Source organism: Trachurus trachurus (genome assembly GCF_905171665.1).
Source record: "Trachurus trachurus genome assembly, chromosome: 23".
Taxonomy (NCBI): Eukaryota; Metazoa; Chordata; class Actinopteri; order Carangiformes; family Carangidae; genus Trachurus; species Trachurus trachurus.
In genome coordinates, this window is record NC_139912.1 from 4,039,315 (window position 1) to 4,060,109 (window position 20,795).

The 20,795-nt window shown below is 40.0% G+C and overlaps 1 protein-coding gene across 2 annotated transcripts in view; it reads left to right on the plus strand.

Annotated features, from left to right (window-relative positions):
* Positions 1-728: 728 nt before the first annotated feature.
* rassf3 (Ras association domain family member 3) overlaps positions 729-20,795 on the plus strand; it is a 41,342-nt gene continuing 21,275 nt past the window's right edge. For both annotated transcript variants that reach the window (XR_014596388.1, XM_083999591.1), the window contains exon 1: positions 729-1,259. Coding sequence is in view for 1 of the 2 variants with exons in the window: in XM_083999591.1 (XP_083855717.1) it covers positions 1,137-1,259 (123 nt within the window). In the remaining variant the exon portion in view is untranslated. The remainder of the gene's footprint in view (positions 1,260-20,795) is intronic.

Here is a 20,795-nt window from a genome sequence, read left to right on the forward strand (position 1 = left end):
TAAACTGGACTTGAATAATTATCATTATTTGATATTGATTTATTTTTTATTAGTGACTCACGTGAGAAGCTCTAATCATCTTTCAAAATAAAAGTGTCTCCAAAATAAAAGTGTAACCACATTAACACAGAAAATCATCCTGTAGGCTACATGTGTAGTCAATTTTGTTAATGTATTTGTTATACAGTAAAATGTACATATAAAATGAATATTTTATATTAAAATGTAGTTGAAAATACTTTTGTGGCAACATATATGACACATCTTTACCAGAATATAGAGGATAGAAGATATTTTTTTAATGGTAGGGAAAATAAATAACACTATCTATCTATCTATCTATCTATCTATCTATCTATCTATCTATCTATCTATCTATCTATCTATCTATCTATCTATCTATCTATCTATCTATCTATAGCCTATGGATAATATCTTACCCATCAGTATCTTTTTCTTTCTCTCTTTCTTCCTGTCTTTCCTTCCATCTTTGCATGTTTCTATCTATCTATCTATCTATCTATCTATCTATCTATCTATCTATCTATCTATCTGCTCTGCTCCACTCAAACTGCCCATCAAGCCGCTGATTGGCTACCGAGGGATAGTGGGCGTGGTCCTCTCTCACCATCAGAGCTGTGATTGGTTGGCTGGAATCCTTGGCTCGTAGTGGGCGTGGCCTTACTGTAGCTGCTGTCCGACAGTCAGATCAGTTGGACTGACTCTCTCATACATTCAACAGTGTAATAACGGGACCGGCGGCGTCGTTGTCGTCGTGAACTGGAGTTTTTTTTCCTCTTTTTTGTGTGTGTTTATCTCGCTTTTGATAGGGGATATCAGTCTGTGTGACAACCCCGCCGCAAAGTCACACTTTGTGGTTAAAAATGGAGACATTTGAATGAATTTGAATGGAGTAACGAGCGTGAGGAAGGTGGATCGGGAGATAGTTGAGAGGATTTGAAACAGGAAACCATCCCGGACTGAGCGAGCAGACGACCGACAGGCGAAGAGACGAGCAGTCGGACGGCTTTTACGGTGTATTTGGAGTTTTATTTTCTTTCTTTATATAATTTTTTTAAGCTAACAACTGTTTTTTGAGGGAGTATTTTGATGCGGCCGTTAAGTTTTCCCCGCAAATGACGTGGACTAGCACGATGAGCAGTGGCTACAGCAGCTTGGAGGAGGACTCCGAAGAGTACTTTTTCACGGCCAGGACTTCTTTCTTCAAAAAACCTTCAGGCAAACTCACAGAAAACAAGGTAAAAACAAAAAAAATACACCATTTAAACCTTTAACTACCTCTTTTGGCTTTTTTGGCGTGATTTTTAGACTGGTAACGACTCCGTGGACACTTTAAAAGTCCACTGACAGGCAGCGTCACTCAGAGCTTCACTCAATAATCAGCCAAATCAATATTCAATAGTCGATTAACAAAAGCACACATGAGATACAGATTATTTAAAGTCCGTTTTCAATTATATAGTTGTCATACTCGCCTTCGGTGTTAATCCTGTCTGGAAAAACTGCTCTAATTTCAATTAAATGGTCATTTTGTTAAGTGGGTTCACCTGTTGGGACCTGTTACCTTCCCCACCATGAAAAAACCACAACCCATTAGAATAAAAAGTTTGGTTTTTATATTGTTTTTGTTAGCTTTTTATGCCGAATTTATCTTTTTTTTTTATGTTAAAAGCTTTAATGGTCTTTCTCTGGCATTGGTTGGGGAAAAAAATGGCAGATTTGTCAATGTGGTTTTGGTGTTTGTAGGACTGTGTCATAGGAATTATTATGTATTTGCATAACAAAAAAGAGCAAAACCCCAGTCTGTGTCTGTGTGGCTTAATCCCCTTTTGACAGTTGTTATAGCCTTTAAGCCTACATTACAGTACATTTCATTTCATTTCACAATAAGAGTCCAGTCCCCTTCCTCCTCCTCCTCCTCCTCCACAAGTTACAGATCAGTATCAGTCATGGAGAGGAGGATGTTTAAAGAGGAAGTTACTATTACTTACTATTTAATCTCACTATTTAAAGTGGTTTTCTGTATTTGTACAGAGATGGCAGGAGACCACAACCCACCTAGAGCTGAAACAGGCTTAAAAAAAACAAAAGAATAGCCTAACACAACAATTACATTCCTAACTAGATTATTGAACTTTGTTTTTAATGACGTCTCTGCTGCAGAATTAGGTCTGGACCAAGTCTGATCGAATCAAATCAAAGACGTTTCGGGGGTTTATCATGTCTGGAGCACAAAAAAATTAGGTCACACAACACACACACACTCACACTCACTCACACACACTCACATAACACTGCTCAGGTCCTTGAAGTAGCTCTGGCTCACTGAACTGAACACACAGCTGGGGTTGTGCGACTCAGCATACTGTAACAGAATCGGGCTATTCTTCTACTCAACCCACTCACTCACTCACTTCAATGTGTGTGTGTGTGTGTGTGTGTGTGTGTGTGTGTGTGTGTGTGTGTGTGTGTGTGTGTGTGTGTGTGTGTGTGTGTGTGTGTGTGTGTGTGTGTGTGTGTGTGTGTGTGTGTGTGTGTGTGTGTGTGTGAGTGTGTGTGAGACATGGGGTTTGTTGCATATTCTTGCACAGCAATGCATGACCCTTCACTTTTCCATCACAGGCCCTTTAACACAGGTCTTCTCTTTCCTCATAGCAGTGTGTGTGTGTGTGTGGATGGATGCACAATGTGGCCCATAGTGCTGCTGAAGTTAGAGGTTGTGACCTGTGGCGTCCCATAAACGTGGAGTCGGGAATGGGAATGGGACTGTGGCGGTTTTCCCCCTCCACATCGCCATCGCCACACAACAGTAATTACAACTAGACAACGTGTCCCTTTAAGGGGGGGAAAAATGTAAAAATGTGTGGGAGCTGCAGCCACTGCCACCGCCGCCACTGCTGTATGATATTATGATATGAAATTAGTGGCTTCTGTATGGGAACAAACACAGACAGTTGTTATTGTGAGATGATGGAGGCAGTAATAGATTACTGAAAGTACTGGAGTGTACTTTTCTGCAGGCTGGTTGGAAATATGAGAATGTAGGAAACTGTAAACCGTCAGAAGAGAAGCGTGTTGAAATGAAACTGAGATTGTTGTGTCAGCATCAACGCTGCAGAGAAGACTGGACTTTTTTTAAAGGGATAGTTCAACATTTTGGCAAACTGGCCCATTGCCATAATCCCTATAGTCATAGCAGTAGGTTAGGTTCGTTACCTTTAATTGTTGGTGCAAGCTATTTTTAGAACGGCGGAGCAGAGTCGTGAGCTGCTCAGAGCTACGCTACACTACGGAGGCTGATGGGATTTCTTGGTTTCCCTCATCAAACTCATCAAATACACAATCCAACAACTCCACAACGCTCTGGTGGACAAGTTGTGACCTGCACATTCACCACGCTATGAGATAATAACACAACGTTACCAGACAGAGTTGTTTTAGAGGTAAATGTAGAGACTGCTTGATGAAAAACTGCTTCCGACAGGAATGCGCATCAGCGGTTTTGCATGAATTTACCACGAAAACAACTCCCTAATATTAATATGTCTTTATACTATAATGTATTTGAGAATAAAAGGAACATATGAAGTTATATGAGTAGTTTGCAAATTGTAAATGCATAAATACATCACATTTATTACAAACCAACACTGATGCATCATTGATAAATGAACTGTGGCCGTTATAATGAGCAGTCAGGATTTAATCACAGGTACAAACAGGTTTTTTCAGTTGTGTGTTCCTTATAGAAGCAGTTAGAGGGAAACAACAGCATTACATAGGCTACTGCTGAGTTGAATTGGTGGATTATATCCAGTCAGGGTCCGACGTTAAGGTTTTTTCGTACTTGCCCTGTCGGGCAAGTACTTTTCAAATCTACTTGCCCCATCTAAATTCTTACTTGCCCTGCCTAGGTTTTTTTTTTCTGGTTGTGTGGTGCATACTTTCGCTCATGACTTATATCTTACTAAAATCCTTCCTGTTGACTATACACAACACTACACAACACTTCTTTCTTCAGAAAGCAGTATTTATTATTATCTATAATTGCATTTAAATGGCAATCATTGCAGACATGTAAAATTAACTGCTATTTCACATTATTTGACCAGGTGAGCCACCTGTTTAATGCCCGATCACAGTTGAAATCTTGAACTGAAGGGCCTTTTAATGGCTAAAACATTAACCTGGACAACATTTTAACAGATAGCTGGCTCCTCCAATCAGATTTTATTCTTTTCATTGCATTCACATGCTGCAGTGGACAATTTAGCTTCAGTATTAATGCAGTATCTAAAAATATATATATATATATATATTAGAAAAGACCAATTTAAAAAATAATTTTGAATATGAAAATGTTCATGTCCATCTATATGCTCTCAATACTTGGTTGGGGCCATTTGACTTGAACTACTGGAAATAGGCTAGACTTTTCCATGTTACTCTAGTTTATTGAGTTGCCCCTGTAAAACTCAAGGATGTGGGACATTGAAACAACAGTGACAGGCAAACAGCCAATCATATGTGTCAAACTCAATTTAGTTCAGGGGTAACAAACAGCACAATTTGATCTCAAGTAGGCCTAACCAGTAAAACAATATCATGATAGCCTATACATAGGCTATATTTCAAAATTTCTATTTTTCCTCTGTTTTAGTACATTATTAAGATGTTTACAGTTAATGAACTATCCTTTTACAAAACATATTATGAACCACCTGAAATTTCTTGATAAAAATATGTGCAATTTAAAATTTTCACACTTGCTGAGGGCCGGATTGGACCCACTGTTGTGCCGGTTTTGGCCCGCGGGCCGCATGTTTCACACCCCTGGTTGTAGCGCCGTCTCCACGTGTGTTTATTGACAACAGGATTATAACCTAAAAAGGGCACGTTAGCTCGTCGGTATGGTAACTAAACGGTGCGTCTGCCCCGAGTCTGAAACAGCGGCGGCGTTAATGAAGCAGCGTCAGGCCGCTCACCGTCAGTGAAATGCTCGGTGAAATCGCCGATTACGGCGAGCCGCGAGCGACGTACCTATCTCACCTGGTAGAGCACCCGCTGCAGCGACCCAGTTCGATCCCACCTGACAGTGCCTTTGCTCCGCGTCAACCCCCCCTCTCCCCCCGTCTCTCTCCAGCTGTCCTTTCAAAATAAATGCATAAAAAGTCCGAAAATAAAAAATAATAAAATCTGAGTCGGTGCTTGCCCGACCGGGCAAGTCCGCGCAGGTTCTACCTGCCCGCCGGTAATTTTTACTTGCCCCGGGCAATCGGGCAACCGTTATTGTCGAACCCTGCCAGTTGAGTTGTTTTTTGTGCGTTTTTTCCCACGCACATTTTTCCTTTTTTTAAAAAGAAAAAAGTCTCCATAGAAAACCCAGCAGCTGAAGAGAATGGTGCATTCAAGTGTGTTTTTATAGAATGGGAAATAACGGAAGTTGGTGCTCTCTGTACACATTCATGATGCTTGACCTTGAAGGCACCACTGGCGTTTGTGGTGTGTGTGTGAGAGAAAGAGGAGTTTAATAAGCTGCAGTTTAAACAGAGAGGTGTGTGTGTGTTTGTGTGTGTGTGCAGGGTAATCCCACCCAACCCCCAGACACACACACACACACTCATACAGTACAGTGCACACAAACACACAATTCAGACAATGTTGACAGACCGAAGCTTACTGTGCAGCATGTGATGAATGATGATGTCATGGTGGGCGGGGCCGGGACACGCCCACTGACCTCAATTAATCTGATTTATTTAATTATTCATCATGACCTCATCTCTGTTTGTTTAATACTAAAGTGTCTGACCAAGCAAAATTTTAATATTTTATGATACATTTATTGAATCGTGTCGTGGGTAGGGTTGGGCACGTTGGAAAACAAGTAATTAGTTAGAGTTGCTCTGTACTTTCCTCAAAAAGTTAATGAGTTACTACATTAAAAAGGTAACTAATGACCAGGGAAAGTAAGTGTTGCGTTTTCTATAAAATAAAATGCTCAAATATGTCAAATTACTTGGACTCAATCCTGAACCGAACCCACACACCTAAACTCCTTTTTTTTTTAAATAACGTCCTACACTTTACTTTTCTTTACTTTATTTATTTGAATGGGACAGTGCACATTAATGGACATAACATGTAAATATGACGGATTATAGCAAGATGCTAATTTCCGTCCGTAGTCTCATTAACATAAAAACAGTTCAACATATAACAATGAAAAACACACACACGCTTAAACAGGTGTTTTATTATTTTGTGATAGGACTTTTTGAGTCAAGTAACGGCGCATTTTATTGTCAGTAACGTTAACGGTGTGAGAGGAAACAGTAACTTATTTTTGATTATTCGTTAGTGAAAAAAGTAGCGCCATTAGTAACACCGTTTATTATTAATAACGCTGTTATTCCCATCCCAGTGTGGGAATAAAGGTTGAATTTAATTCATACAAACTGTCACTCATAACATTACTGTTCATTACTATTTATATTGTACTGACGGAAATTTGCTTGGACACACACACTTTATTATATTCTCCAGAACAGACAAATGTTCAGAAATCGCTGTGTCATGGATTCACAAGAACTTGGCTTTACATACGTATGTGTATATATATGTGTGTGTCATTGTGTGTGTGTGTGTCAGGAAGTGGTATTTCCTCGCAGGTCGACTCGTGTGTGAACAGAAACCCTGGTGTTTGTTCAGTTCGTCATGTTTGGCCATGTCAGGATGAATGGACATCACGTTGTAAAGTAAAGTACAGAGTGTGATAGATAGTGGAGAGGTTGTTTGCTGACACTCCCCCTCCCCCGCCCCCAACTTTCCTCCCCCGTTCTCCCCCGTCATTGGTTTATAGATCGATGGTGTAATGTCTTTACCTGCCCACGCCCTGAAAGGTGTGTTTATATTACTTTTTTTATTTATTTTTAAAAGCATTGACTTCACTTCCTGTGCCCGGTCGGACCAGTCTCTTTATCACCTTATCTTTTTTTTTTTTTTTTGAGTTTTGTTGGTTTTATTATTTGGCTGACATGGGAGTATTATTCTGTGGAATTGCAGCTCTGAGGTCATTCTCCGCTGCGGAGCTTAGATTTTAACTTCCTTATCTGTCGCCGCCACTGCCGCCGCTGTGGGGAGAGGAAGAAAAAAGAAAAAAAAAGTAACACGTGTTTTATTATCTTCAAGGGCGACGGATAGACGACGGGCAGCAGATACTGATCTAATCTGTCACTAACCTACACACCGTCACACCGGCCGTTCACCCGTTACCTGTGAACTCAACATGTTCATTTAGTTTATTTTTTATTTTCAGTCTCCTGTTGCTGCAAAACATTTTGACCCTTTTACCTTTTTTTTCACCTTTTTTAAAAGACGTAACGAGCTGTAATGGCCCCTCCTCTCTATAGGTTATAACCAGGATAACAATTGTTTTGATTAGTGATAAATCTAAGTTTTTATTGGCTTATCTTTGAAACAATGGCTGCCTCAGCTCTGTTTAGTCAAACATGACGTCTTCAAATGTTATTATATTAGATTAAAAAGACAATCGATCCACAAACATTGTTGATTATTTAGCCATGAATCGATTGGTCAGTTCATTGATTGATAGAAAATTAACCGAATTGCGGCTTATTATTCGCTAAAAAGTGCAAGAAATTCACCAGTTCCAACTTCTTAAAGGTGGATTTATTCATTTTTCTTTGTCCTCAGAGGTTGTTAACTGAATATCTTTGGATATTTGACAAAAATATAGATTTATAGATTTCAAATTTGCACAATTGGCTGTGAGAGCGTTTGATGTTATTCATAATTTGTTCTTGAGTATCCGTCCATTAATTGATAGGTTAAAAGTAAATGTTTTGGGTTTAAAGTTATCTTTTGTATCTGGCTTCACCAGAATGAAGAATATGAATAATATGACTTTTAAATAGGATCTATTCCATGTGTATTTAGTTTATTACGTTCATATCATTCATTGACCAACCAAAACAATTGGTGTACCAACACAAAATCTCAGATCTTCAATAAAAAGTAGCAGAAATCATGTCAGAAATGATTATACAGACATTTAGAGAGCTTTTAAAATGGTAAAACTTTACAATCAAGTCAGTTTCTTTGAGTTTTAAATCAGTTTATTAGAGTTAAATCAGTTTCTTTGAGTCAGAGCCCAGCTGTCGACCCGTCGCCTCGGTAAACCCGTGCGTCGTCTTTCCTGTCCTCATGTTCATGTGAATCCAGATCCGTCCTTTCCCACATTCTCTCCATCTAGATTTCCTTCCTCTTCTTGTCCAGCCTCACCCTCTCACCCTGTTTTCTCCTCACCCCCGTCCTCACCCCTCCGTCGCCCCTTCTCTCCTGCAGTTCCTCCTGCATTGTATGTCACTTCCTGCCTGTTCTCGGCTCGCTTTCCTGTTCTCTCTCGGCACCAAACCAGCGAGGCCGCCCCCCTGGCTTTGTTGTTGTTGCCTGGGTTACTATAACATGTCGGAGACTTCAGGCACCTGCTCCAACTACACAAACACTTTAGATAACACACACATTTACATCTTATTTCCATGTTTCATCACCTTTTATTATTGTTTCCCCACTAATGTTTTTTGGATAATGAACGATTGTGCACTCATTTGCATAGATGTCACTCCGCCTCTTCCCTCAAAGGTTAATATTTAAATCCATAACGGTGTGTTTTTTATGCTGTTAGTTGGTGTTACTAGGGGTGCTAAGCTATAAAATGCAACAGAAAACCATATTAGTGCTTCCCAACCTTGTCCACCCAATCATACGTTCTTGTTTTCCGAAAGTTTGGTCACATTTGAGCTCTTAGGAACAACTAGAGCTGCAGAAACTGGACTTTTGAACCATCTCTCCATAGCTTTTCGTGGTGCATTTACTTCAACCTGTCACACAAAGGAATCAACCTTCTTGCTGTTTCTTGAAACGTGACTACAACTGGTGTCACATCTCAGTGCCTAGTCAGTGTGATTCTGGCAGCCGCCTCCCCACTGATACTCTATTACAGAATAAGCCTTTAACTTCGCCAAGTCGTCCTTGGCTCCGCTGTGATCCCTCACAAAGACTCTTACCGGCCACGTTCCACTGATGCAGATTAAACTCATGACCCACTAAGCGTCGCTGTAAATAACGTCTCAGATCCCCGTTCTTCAAAAACTTAATGTAAATACATGATGCAGCAGAGTCGCACGGTCCATCTGTTACTAGAAACAAGAAACTGTGGTTAAAGCTTCCTCAGCTGCTGCAGATCAAGAGTCATCTGATGCGGTTACAAGATGTGGTGTTAGTCCCACTAAACCCAGACTTAAAAAAAAAACATGTAAACACTTCAGTCTGACTGAAATCGTACTAAATCCAATAAGTCAAAGTCGGACTAAAACACCCAGTTGATGTGGTTGGAGTTCCAATTGATCAAATCTGAAGACAATCTACAGTTCCCACTATAGGCTTTGGACAGGAAGTCAAACAAAGTACGAAACAGAAGAAAAGAACGAACATGTGCGAAATGTTCGTAGTTGTTTGTCGATTGTTTGGTCTGTTTGGTTTGGAGGTAACAGGTCGATCAGAAAAAGGTTCGGCATCAGATCAACACCTATTGTAGCGTAGTCTGAAAGACTAACATACCCAGTTGATGTGGTTGGACGTTGAATTGATCAAATGCTCTGAGGACGATCTACAGTTCCCACCCCGGGCTTTGGACAGGAAGTCCAACAAAGTACGTAACAGAAGAAAAAAACTAACATGTGCGAAATGTTCGTAGTTATTTGTCGATTGTTTGGTCTTTGAGGTAATAGGTTGATCGGAAAAAGGTTCGGCATCAGATCAACACTTATCGTAGCGTAGTCGGAAGGCTAACAAACCTGGATGATTAGGTAGAATTGGTCAAATTGGACAAATTAGCAAAAGGCGTTCTGAGGACGGTCTACAGTTTTTACCTTGGACTTTGGACAGAAAGTCCAACAAAGTACGTAACAGAAGAAAAAAACGAACCTGTGCGAAATGTTCGTAGTTATTTGTCAATTGTTTGGTCTTTGAGGTAATAGGTTGATCGGAAAAAGGTTCGGCATCAGATCAACACTTATCGTAGCGTAGTCGGAAGGCTAAGAAACCTATAGATAATGTGGTTGGAAGTCGAATTGGTCAAATTGATCAAATTAGCAAAAGACGTTCTGAGGACGATCTACAGTTTTTACCTTGGGCTTTGGACAGGAAGTCAAACAAAGGACGTAACAGAAGAAAAACAGACATGTGCGAAATGTTCGTAGCTGTTTGTCGATTGTTTGGTCTTTGAGGTAACAGGTCGATCGGAAAAATGTTCGGCATCAGATCAACACCTATCGTAGTCGGAAGGCCAATGAACCTAGATGATGTGGTTGGAGGTTGAATTGATTAAATTGAACAAATTAGCGAAAGGCATTCTGAGGACGATTTACTGTTTTTACCTTGGGCTTTGGACAGGAAATCAAAGTATGTAATAGAAGAAAATCAGACATGAGCAAAATGTTTGGAGTTGTTTGTCGATTGTTTTGTATTTGAGGTAACAAATCAATCGGAAAAAGGTTCGGCATCAGATCAACATTTATCGTAGCGTAGTCAGAAGGCTAACAAACCTATAGATAATGTGGTTGGAAGTCGAATTGGTCAAATTGATCAAATTAGCGAAAGGCGTTCTGAGGACGATTTACGGTTCCCACCCCACAACAAAGTACGTAACTGAAGAAAAACACGAACAATGGGTAAATTGTTCGTAGTTATTTGTCGATTGTTTGGTCTTTGAGGTAACAAGTCGATTGGAAAACGGTTCGGCATCAGCGTAGTCGGAAAGACTTTGGTAAATAAATCGGTACCTGTAAGTTGTGATAAGAACAGTGGTCCAATTAAATGACCTAGCTGAGCTGTGACTAGCAACTTTTAGCATCTTAACGTACCTGACTGTAGCTGGAAGAGGATGGGATTTTAAAATGGCCTTTCTGAGCCTCCGTAGACCACAGAAGGTTCTGTCTTCACTCAGCTTTTAGGTTTTCACAAGACATTTTAACGTCCTTTTGGTTTTTACCAGTTACAACATAATTAGCTGCTAAGACAAACACTTGGATTTACCAGTGTAAACCCTCTATTGTCGTTTCTGGCCCACAGTGAATTGTGGGATACGTTGGGCCTCTTCGAAATGCTTTTATGTCTTTTATACAAAGTGCACTTGCGTTTGAAGTCCTCGCTTGAACCCTCACCAGTGTTTAGACTTTCAACACGGCCACGCCGACCATAAACACGGGAGGTCGCGTCCATGAGGGCTGAGCTGATCGCACCTCGACCAACCAGCTCGACTAATCACATTTCTGTTGGTTTTTTTTTAATCTGCTGGAGGAAATTCCCTAAAGTTTGATGTCGGTGTCGTCATCACCTCGACCTGAATCCGTCTGACTTTCATTTTCATTATGTCTGTTCTCTGTGATCGCCTGAACGCTGCTTTGTTTGTCAGTCTGGCATCAGTTACATTTACTGCAATATTACTGCAACAACAACAGAGTCAAAGTTCAAAGAAACTTTATTGCTGAACAGGAAAGTTGATTCACAACCAGGAGGCATAAAAACACTCTTGTGATGGATGTCCGAGGTCAAAGTGCAAAGGACAAGTAAGAAGTGGAGTTTGTCTTTTATTGATACAGTAAAATATCACTAAATTTTATGATGTGGTTCAGTATTGATGCTTTAAAACACCGTACAGATGTTTTATCAATAGTTTACATGGCAACAGAGGTTTGGTGTCGTATTTGAACCTTTGACCGACAGTGTTTTCTCTGTTCAGACTGAACAAAAAATACTGTTGTTGGGCGTTGCAGCGACTGAGTGTTACAGTAATAACAAATTTGTCTCGTCTTTATCTTTATTCCGTCCTCCCTGTTTGCACTTTTGAGTTTCAAATTGCACAAAAAAGGTTTTACAATGATGCAGGACTGTGAAAAACAAACACAGCTGCAACTCTCGATGTAGAAAAACGAACCGTATTTATTTGTGCATGCAAACATTGTGTGTTTTTTTTCTCCTAAAAATAGACTGTGATAGATGGCGGCCATATCACAATGTCTTGTCAATGCACTGGGCGAGTAATAAAGTTTATTATGCAGCATTTTAATGACAGGTCAGATCAAAGTCAAACAGAAATAATAGGTTCACTTTGTTTCTCTGCATGTTTGATATCAGGTGATCTGAGTGCATGAGGTAACAGAAGTGTGTGTGTGTGTGTGTGTGTGTTTGTGTGTGTCTGCAGGTTGTATAAAGCCTTTTATGAGACTCTTATCCTTTTACCTCCTCCTGCGTTTTTGCTTTTCTAAAGTGGGATTGTTCTGAACTGTTCAGGCCCTCGATATCTCCTCAAACAGAGCTGCACTGCTTTTTTATCCCTGGAAACACACACACACTCTAACACACACAAACACACTGACACACACTCTAACACACACGTCCTGTAACTCAGCGGTGGGCTGTGGTTTATAATAAGATAAATCTGCCTTTGAAAGGAGCCACCTGCGTCATGGAGAATATGAGGTGTGTGTGTGTGTGTGTGTGTGTGTGTGTGTGTGTGTGGCTAAAGTGAAAGAGTTCATATACAGACGACTTAAAGCTGCTGTACACTGACCTATATAAAATATCAACCAATCAATAGCTTCCAATCCAATTTAATTGCATTTAAGCTCTTTTTTTCTTATAATAACAGTATAATTCTGGATAAAACAGTCATTTTTAGAAAATAAAAGCCTAATTTCTTTATAATAAAACAGTTTTTTCTAGTTTCAGCTGCACAAACGTGAAGATTTAATGTCGTGTTCATCGTTTCCAGACATTTTACTGACAGATTAATTAATTAACAACACAATCGAGCTGCCGACAGGAACCATCCACACTGTGCTGTGTGTGTGTGTGGAAAAGTGAAAGAGTTCATATACAGACAACTTAAAGCTGCTGTACACTGACCTATATAAAATATCAACCAATCAATAGCATCCAATCCAATATAATTGCATTTAAGTTCTTTTTTTTTCTTATAATAACAGTATAAATCTGGATAAAAATGTCATTTCTGAAAATAAAAGCCACATTTTTAAATAAAAAAACTGCTTTTTCTAGTTTCAGCTGCAGAAACGTGAAGATTTAATGTCATGTTCACAATTTCCAGTCATTTTACAGACAGATTAATTAATTAACAACACAATCAAGCTGCCGACAGTAACCGTCCACACCGTGCTGCTGTGTGTTCGCCCCCCCGCCGGCTCCACGTCGTGCAGCTTGTCTCCAGTGATGATGAATCACTCGACCAGCTGCTCCACACAGACCAGCTCCTGTCCAGAGCCCTGAACAGGTGCTCAAGTGCTTTTTAAACCCCTTCACCTACTCCGAGCAGGACTGGACCACCTGTAGCCTCATATTACAAGGTCAGAGGTCGACAGACAGGAGATGAAACCGACCTTATATAGAGATACTGTGAGTTAATTAGACTTTTAGAGATCATAAAGTTTGAGATGCAGGTCAGAGGTCATCAGAGAGAAGCTGTGTCCTCTGTATATTTGACTTTATTTGAATTTAAATGACTTATTTTGCATTTTAACGCCCTGTTAATGAAGATAACAATGATACTGTTCACTGCAGTATCTCAAATGTGTCGTTAAAGTGGAGAATGTATTGTATTTTAGGGCTGTTTGGTCAATAAAATGTAAAAAAAAAAAAATGTTGAAAAATATAAGATGACGTCCTCAAATGTCTTTTTTTGTCCACAAACCAAAGAGAGAATCAGTTTATTGTCATAAAGGAACAAAGAAACCAGAAATATTCACATTTAAGCAGCTGAAATCAGAGAATTTTGACTTTTTTTCTTTAAAAAACTAGTTGACAATTAATTTAATAATCGATTATTGTTCAGTTCATTGATTAATTGTTGTGGTTCTAATATTTTACAGCTTTTTCGTCGACGTTTAAACTGGTTTTTGTTGCTGTAAATGAGTCTGGTTGCAGAGGAGTGACTTGGCCTTCGCTCTTGTGTGTTTACATGAGCAGTAATGAAGCGTGTGTGTGTTGCTGTGTTTCTGTGTGTGTCTGTGTGTGTGTCACATACCAGGCGTGCGTTGTTGGGAGCTCATCTGGGAGCAGTTTAGCTCGGCTGTGATCTCCGGCTTCACCATTATCACCAGACCACAGAGCACTTTGAGGTGGTCGCTGATTCCTTTTGATGATGCACAACGAGAAAGTGAGAGTGAGATGATGGTAAATGACGAGGCGGGTCTGCAGAGAGAGTGTGTGTGTGTGTTAGTGTGTGTGTGTGTGTGGTCAGGTGGAGGTCAGGAGGATGAAGAGCTTTTTCCTTCTCTAGATGTTTCTAATTCAGATTTCATGTGTAAACGGTTTGAAGTGGCAGCGTTGGGTCTTTTATTTTGAAAGGAACAGCGAGAAATTATGTTGATTCACCACAGTTAGTGTGTGTGTTACAGTAACAGTGTGTAAGAAATCTACATTTTCTGACATTCAATGCGTCATGAACTATTTTGATTATTGATTATCCCAAATATCCTTTAGTTTTTCATGTAAAATGCGAAGATTTACTGTTTTTCTGCGTTTTATTTTGCTATAAACTCAGTTTTTGGACAGTTTCTCAGAGCAAAGAAGCATTTTAAAGACATTTTTCAAAGTTGTTTGACCTCTAAACTTCATTTTCTGATATTTAATCCACTGTCAATGGATCAATCACTTGAGAAAATGAATAAACATTAATTTATGCTGTAATTAGCTATTTTGATTATCGATTATCCCAAATATCCTTTAGTTTTTCATGTAAAATGTGAAGATTTACTGTTTTTCTGCGTTTTATTTTGCTATAAACTCAGTTTTTGGACAGTTTCTCAGAGCAAAGAAGTATTTTAAAGACATTTTTCAAAGTTGTTTGACTAAACTAATATTTTTGTGTGTGACACATACAAACACACAACGACTAACAACATTGAAGGACTGTGGGTGAGGGTCAACCGTACACACACTTACACATATAAACTAGGGCTGCCCCCAAATAGTCGACCAAGCACTGGTCGACCAAAAAATCATTAGCCGACCAAAATTTCATTGGTCGATTGGTCGCAGGAAAAAAAAAAAAACATTTGGAGCCGTGTCTTGTCAAAATTAAGCCAACATCAATGACTGAACTGTATAGGAAAGGCTATTGGGCTTTTATTTTGAAGGGCCAGATACAGGAAGTCGTGACGTGACACTTTTTTTTTTTTTTTTACACGGCACGGCAGTCTCTCTCGTATCACCGCTGTCACCATTAGCGGTGCTGTCTGAGCCCCGGTCCCGTCCCACAGCGCTCACCGGCGGTCAGTCTCAGTGTCACGGAGCGGATCCATGATAGTCCCCGCTGCAGTCAGAGACCCCCACCCATAGACATATGTCTATGCCGTCTATGCCCGCACCGCTCCACGCTGCGGACCCCCACCCCCGCACCCCCGTCACAGCCTGAGCTCAGTAACTTTTTACCCTCCTCATCTACTGTGTTTATTGGTGATAAACGGGCATTCTGCCGGTAATAACGGTGAAACCCGACCGGCTTGTTGTTGAATCTCGGACCCAACACGGCCGGAGTCACGAGCATTAATTAATTAATTCTCAACCTGACCGCGGGCAAAAAAAAAAAAAGAAATTATAAAAAAAAAAAAAAAATTTTTTTTTTTTTTTTTTTTTTTTTGGAAATTTTTTTTTTCCCTCAAGGTGGGGGGTCGATTAGTCGACTAATCGCCATAAGTGACGACTACTGGTCGACCAACAAAATCTTTGGTCGGGGGCAGCCCTAATATAAACACACGGGGCCTGATGTGCGTGTAAGAAATCTTCATTTTCTGACATTTAATCCACCGTCAATGGATCAATCACTTGAGAAAATGAATAAACATTACATTATGCTCTAATTGGCAACTATTTTGATTATTGATTATCCCAAATATCCTTTAGTTCTTCATGTAAAATTAGTTTTTCTATGTTTTCGTTTGCTATAAACACAGTTTTTGGACAGTTTCTCAGACCAAAGAAGCATTTGAAAGACATTTTTCATCATTTATTTTGACATATAATAGAAATCAAACTAATATTCTTGTGTGTGACACCGGCTAAACACAATAACGACTAAAAACCTTGAACATCGGTGGGTTTCTGAACGCCCCTCCTGCTGAGCGCTGGGTTCATGTTCACATCTCTGAAGTCTGTGTTTTGGCTAGCCTGCAGTGTGTGTGTGTGTGTGTGTGTGTGTGTGTGGGATTTTCCACTACACACTGACACTTCACAGTCTCATCCTTCAGGTATTGTTGTTTCCTTTATCAGTCCTCGAACAGACACACCTGTCCTCTTGTCTCTGACGTCCTCATTGTGTCTTTTGTCTCGCAGCAGTGACCGGTGACGCCGCGTTGTGAAATCTTAGACTCGTTTCTGCTGGTTTCACTGGAGCGACGAGAAAACAACAGCTATTATTATTAAATCTCATTGTATGTGAGTGAAACTGGAGCTGTTGTTTTCATTATTATTAATAATAGAATTAGAAAACACAATAGAAATAGTTTTATTCTCCAATTTTCCCTCCAGTGGAGACACAGAGCTGCTGAGATGAAACCAGTTTGTCTTGTTAATCATCTGAGGAAACTTTGAGGAGACTCTTGAGGGTTTTTATGTTTTCACATCAATACAGACATCAGATCACAACCCCACAGACCTGAATACACTTAAAGGGATAGTTCAACATTTTGGCAAATTGGCCCATTGCCATAATCCCTATAGTCATAGCAGTAGGTTTGTTACCTTTAATTGTCGGTGCTAATGGGAGGCTAATGGGATTTCTTGGTTTCCCTCATCAAACTCATCAAATACACAATCCAATAACTCCACAACGCTCTGGTGGACAAGTTGTGACCTGCACATTCACCACGCTATGAGATAATAACACAACGTTACCAGACAGAGTTGTTTTAGAGGGAAATACAGAGACTGATGATGAAAAACTGTCCCTGAAGGCAACGTGCATCAGCAGTTTTGCATGAATTTCCCTCTAAAACAACTCTGTCTGGTAACGTTGTGTTATTATCTCATAGCGTGGTGAATGTGCAGGTCACAACTTGTCCACCAGAGCGTTGTGGAGTTGTTGGATTGTGTATTTGATGAGTTTGATGAGGGAAACCAAGAAATCCCATGAGCCTCCGTAGTGTAGCTCTGAGCAGCTCACGGCTCTGCTCCGCTGTTCTAAAAATAACTTGCACCGACAATTAAAGGTAACGAACCTACTGCTATGACTATAGGGATTATTGCAATGGGCCAATTTGCCAAAATGTTGAACTATTCCTTCCGTCTTTTCACCTGGTTTGGACTCGCTGTTTGTTTTCTGCGTAATCCTGCAGCCCGATAAAACCTGAGCTCTTCCTCTTCCTCCTCCTCTTGTTGGACGTGACTGATGGTAACAGGCGCTGCTCTGCTCTCTCTTGCTTCATACCTGACTCACTTTCTGTAACGACTTTATCTCTCTTTCATTATCGCCGATCGCAGCTGCAGCCGCTTGTTTTTCTTTCACCACATCTATTTTTAATTAGACCGTCGTCTCTTTGTGGCTTCTCATTAAAGTTTCTGCTGGAGCTGGTTTGGACGTGAACGTTGATGAAGTTTCCTTTTAAGGCCTTTTTATTTTCTTCATTCCATAACCGTTGATCAATCCATCAGTCATATGACGAGAGGGTTTTTTTTCCAACCTGATGAGATTATTCTGACTAACACGGTTAGGTGGTGGATTAGTTTAGTTTATTACATATTCTATCTGGTAATTCCTTCTTAATATGATGCAACGTGATGATTAACCGGCTGCAGTCTAACATGAAATGGAAAATAACTCAGAGAATATCTGCAATGATGAGCTGGTGGACAGAGAAATGATCTGTTTATGATAAAATGTCATAAAAAAAAGATGTTTCTGGCATCACAGTGTTGAACGTTTATGGATTTTCCAGTCGTCTGTGACACTGAACTAAAAACCTGAACAAGTTTCCAGCTGTTGTTCAGACTAATCTCTTACATTTTATCCATTCGACAACCAACCAGTTACTGAAGAACATAAAAAAACATGAATTATAATCATTAGCAGCCTAAATTTGCTATTGATTATCACAAATATCCTTTAGTTTTTCGTTTTTTGTCCGTTTACTTCGTTGTAAATCAAAAATCATGGTTTTTTTGGACAGTTTCCTGACAAAACAAGCATCTTTTCATTATTTTTAATAATATATCTACTTTAATAGATTTAAGTGGTTTTAAAACAGAAACAGTCTTTAGTTGCAGCAGCGTCTGAATGAAACGTCCCAGAGGAAGAAGAAGAAGAAGGAGAAGTCTGATTGTTGACTCGCCCTCGTCCAACACACACACACACACACAGTCCGAGGTCATAACCAGGAGGTTTCATAATAATCCCTGCACACACATGCTTACTCACTCCACACACACTCCCCCACTCAGAGAAACACACACACACATGCACACACACACCTCTGGACCTGTTGCTCAATGCTTCTTGTGTTAACAAAGTGAAGCCTGTGGAAAGACAAAACTCTGGGTTTGTCCCTTTTACTGTTTCTATTTAGCAACGTCGTCAACTTCAGGAACAACTGGGGAAACATCAACTGGGTGTGTGTGTGTGTATGAACTCTGGCCAACAGTATCTTTACCCCCCTCCCTCAGTTTTAATGAAAGCCATTATTCACAGTAATGAGAACATGGAGGACTTTATTATTTCGGCCCCAGACAGCGGCTCCAGTGTGAGAAGAGCTGGGAGCTGACAATCAAAACAGTTGGACGGAGAGAGACTGCGTCATGTTTCTGATGTTATATTTATCTCCAAAGCAACTGAGAACCGAGTCTGACCACATGAGGAGCGGCTGAGGAAAGAGGAGGAAGAGGAAAGAGGAGGAGGAAGAGGAGGAGGCAGCTGAGGACGCTGGGTTTTTATTAAACATGATGATGTGATAGAACAGATTTAATGTGTTCATCCTCCACTTCCTCTTCTTTTTCTTCTACGTCGTTCTCCTCCTTCACTTCCTGTCAGTCTTCTCTGGGTGGTCCGTGTCCGTCCGTGTCCAAACAGACTTTCACCGCGTTGTGTTTACTGAACCACACAGTCAGTCTGTCCGTCGTCATCCACTCTGGTTCAGGTTGTCCTCGTCATCTCCGTGTGGTCCGACAGGTTTCGTCTGCAGGTCGAAGACAGTAGAAGACGTTTTGACACCAACAATACGAACAAGTTGCAATGTTTTGAGACCAAATATACTATAACTTTTTAGTTAGTTAGTTCGTTTATTTGTCATGTACATTAAAAAGTACGGTGTACAGTCAATGCATTGAAATGTAGTCTGCCCTGGCTTACTCTCAACCCTTAAAAAATGAAAATCAATAATGACAGCAAAGATAACTAAAGTAGATGATTAAAAAAGTTGAGGTTGAACTTTTTAGGTCGATCGTGGACGTGTCGTTGGTCCAGATCAGACTGGATCTCTGTTAAAGTGAAGTAATGTCCATTATATTCAGGTTTGTTTTCTGTATTTTGTCTCTAATTTGTCCAAAATGTTGCGCTTGTGAAAAGAAATGACTTTTAAAAAGCCTAGAAACAGAAATATTTCAACAGGACTGCCGATCTTACCTTACCTTACTTTTTCTTGTCATATTTGCCAACATCTGCATCTAGAACAATAATACCAATATCAGTTCTGCAGATATATTGATCAGGCTCCAGCTAGATGGGTTGATGGCTGAAATAACCTGGAAATATTGAAATAATCAATCGTTTCTCATAGTTTTTCATGAAGAAATCTCAAATTTTTACCAATCAAAGCTTCTTAATTGTGAGAATTTGCAGCTTTTCTCTGTTCTGTATGTGACATATTTTAGATTTGCAACGTTGGTGAGACTAAATCATTTGCAGGCGTCACTTTACACCAGATGATTTTTCAACATGTTAGGCACAAAACTAATGAATTGGAGAAAATATAATGAACCATTTAATTCATATTTAAGTTACAACCCAACTCCAGACATGAGATTTAATGGTATTGATCCAGAACCTGAAGCATGCCTTAAAGATGATTATTTAGCGTTATTTTGTTGAGTCTTAATAACCTTTGAATAAATTATGCTCAGACAAACCGGGTCCTGTCTCCACTTTGAAAGCTGAAGGTCGCCCAGTTGTGAATTATTTATTCAATAGCATGAACAGTGTTCAGCAGAGATGTAGAGGTCATCATCATCATCATTATGATCATCAGCCTCCATTAGCGGAGGAATGTCCAGCAGCATGGTGGAGGAAAGGTGTGAGCTCTTTGTTAGTGGTGCATACGTGGACACATTAGTGCAGGAATGCCGGGAGGGAGGAAAGGTGTGGCCCATCTCCACTTCCCCCCACGGACCCAACGGGAAGTAGCACAGAGAGGGAGGGAGGGAGGGGGGGACGAGCTGGACACGAGATACTTAGGGGGGGAAAAAAGAAAAAGAAAGGGAAAGAAACGTCTTGAAGAGAAAGATGATCGAGTCCGATCCAGGAGTTCACAGGTTAGGAAATGACTTTCACATTTGTTTGGTGGGTTGGACTTTCCATTATGTTCCATTGATTCATTTGTGAGTAAATTATTGTTAAACTAAAGTAACTTGGATGTTTTCACTCGATATAAACACGTGAATTTTGTTTATAGCAAAGGAAACGATTC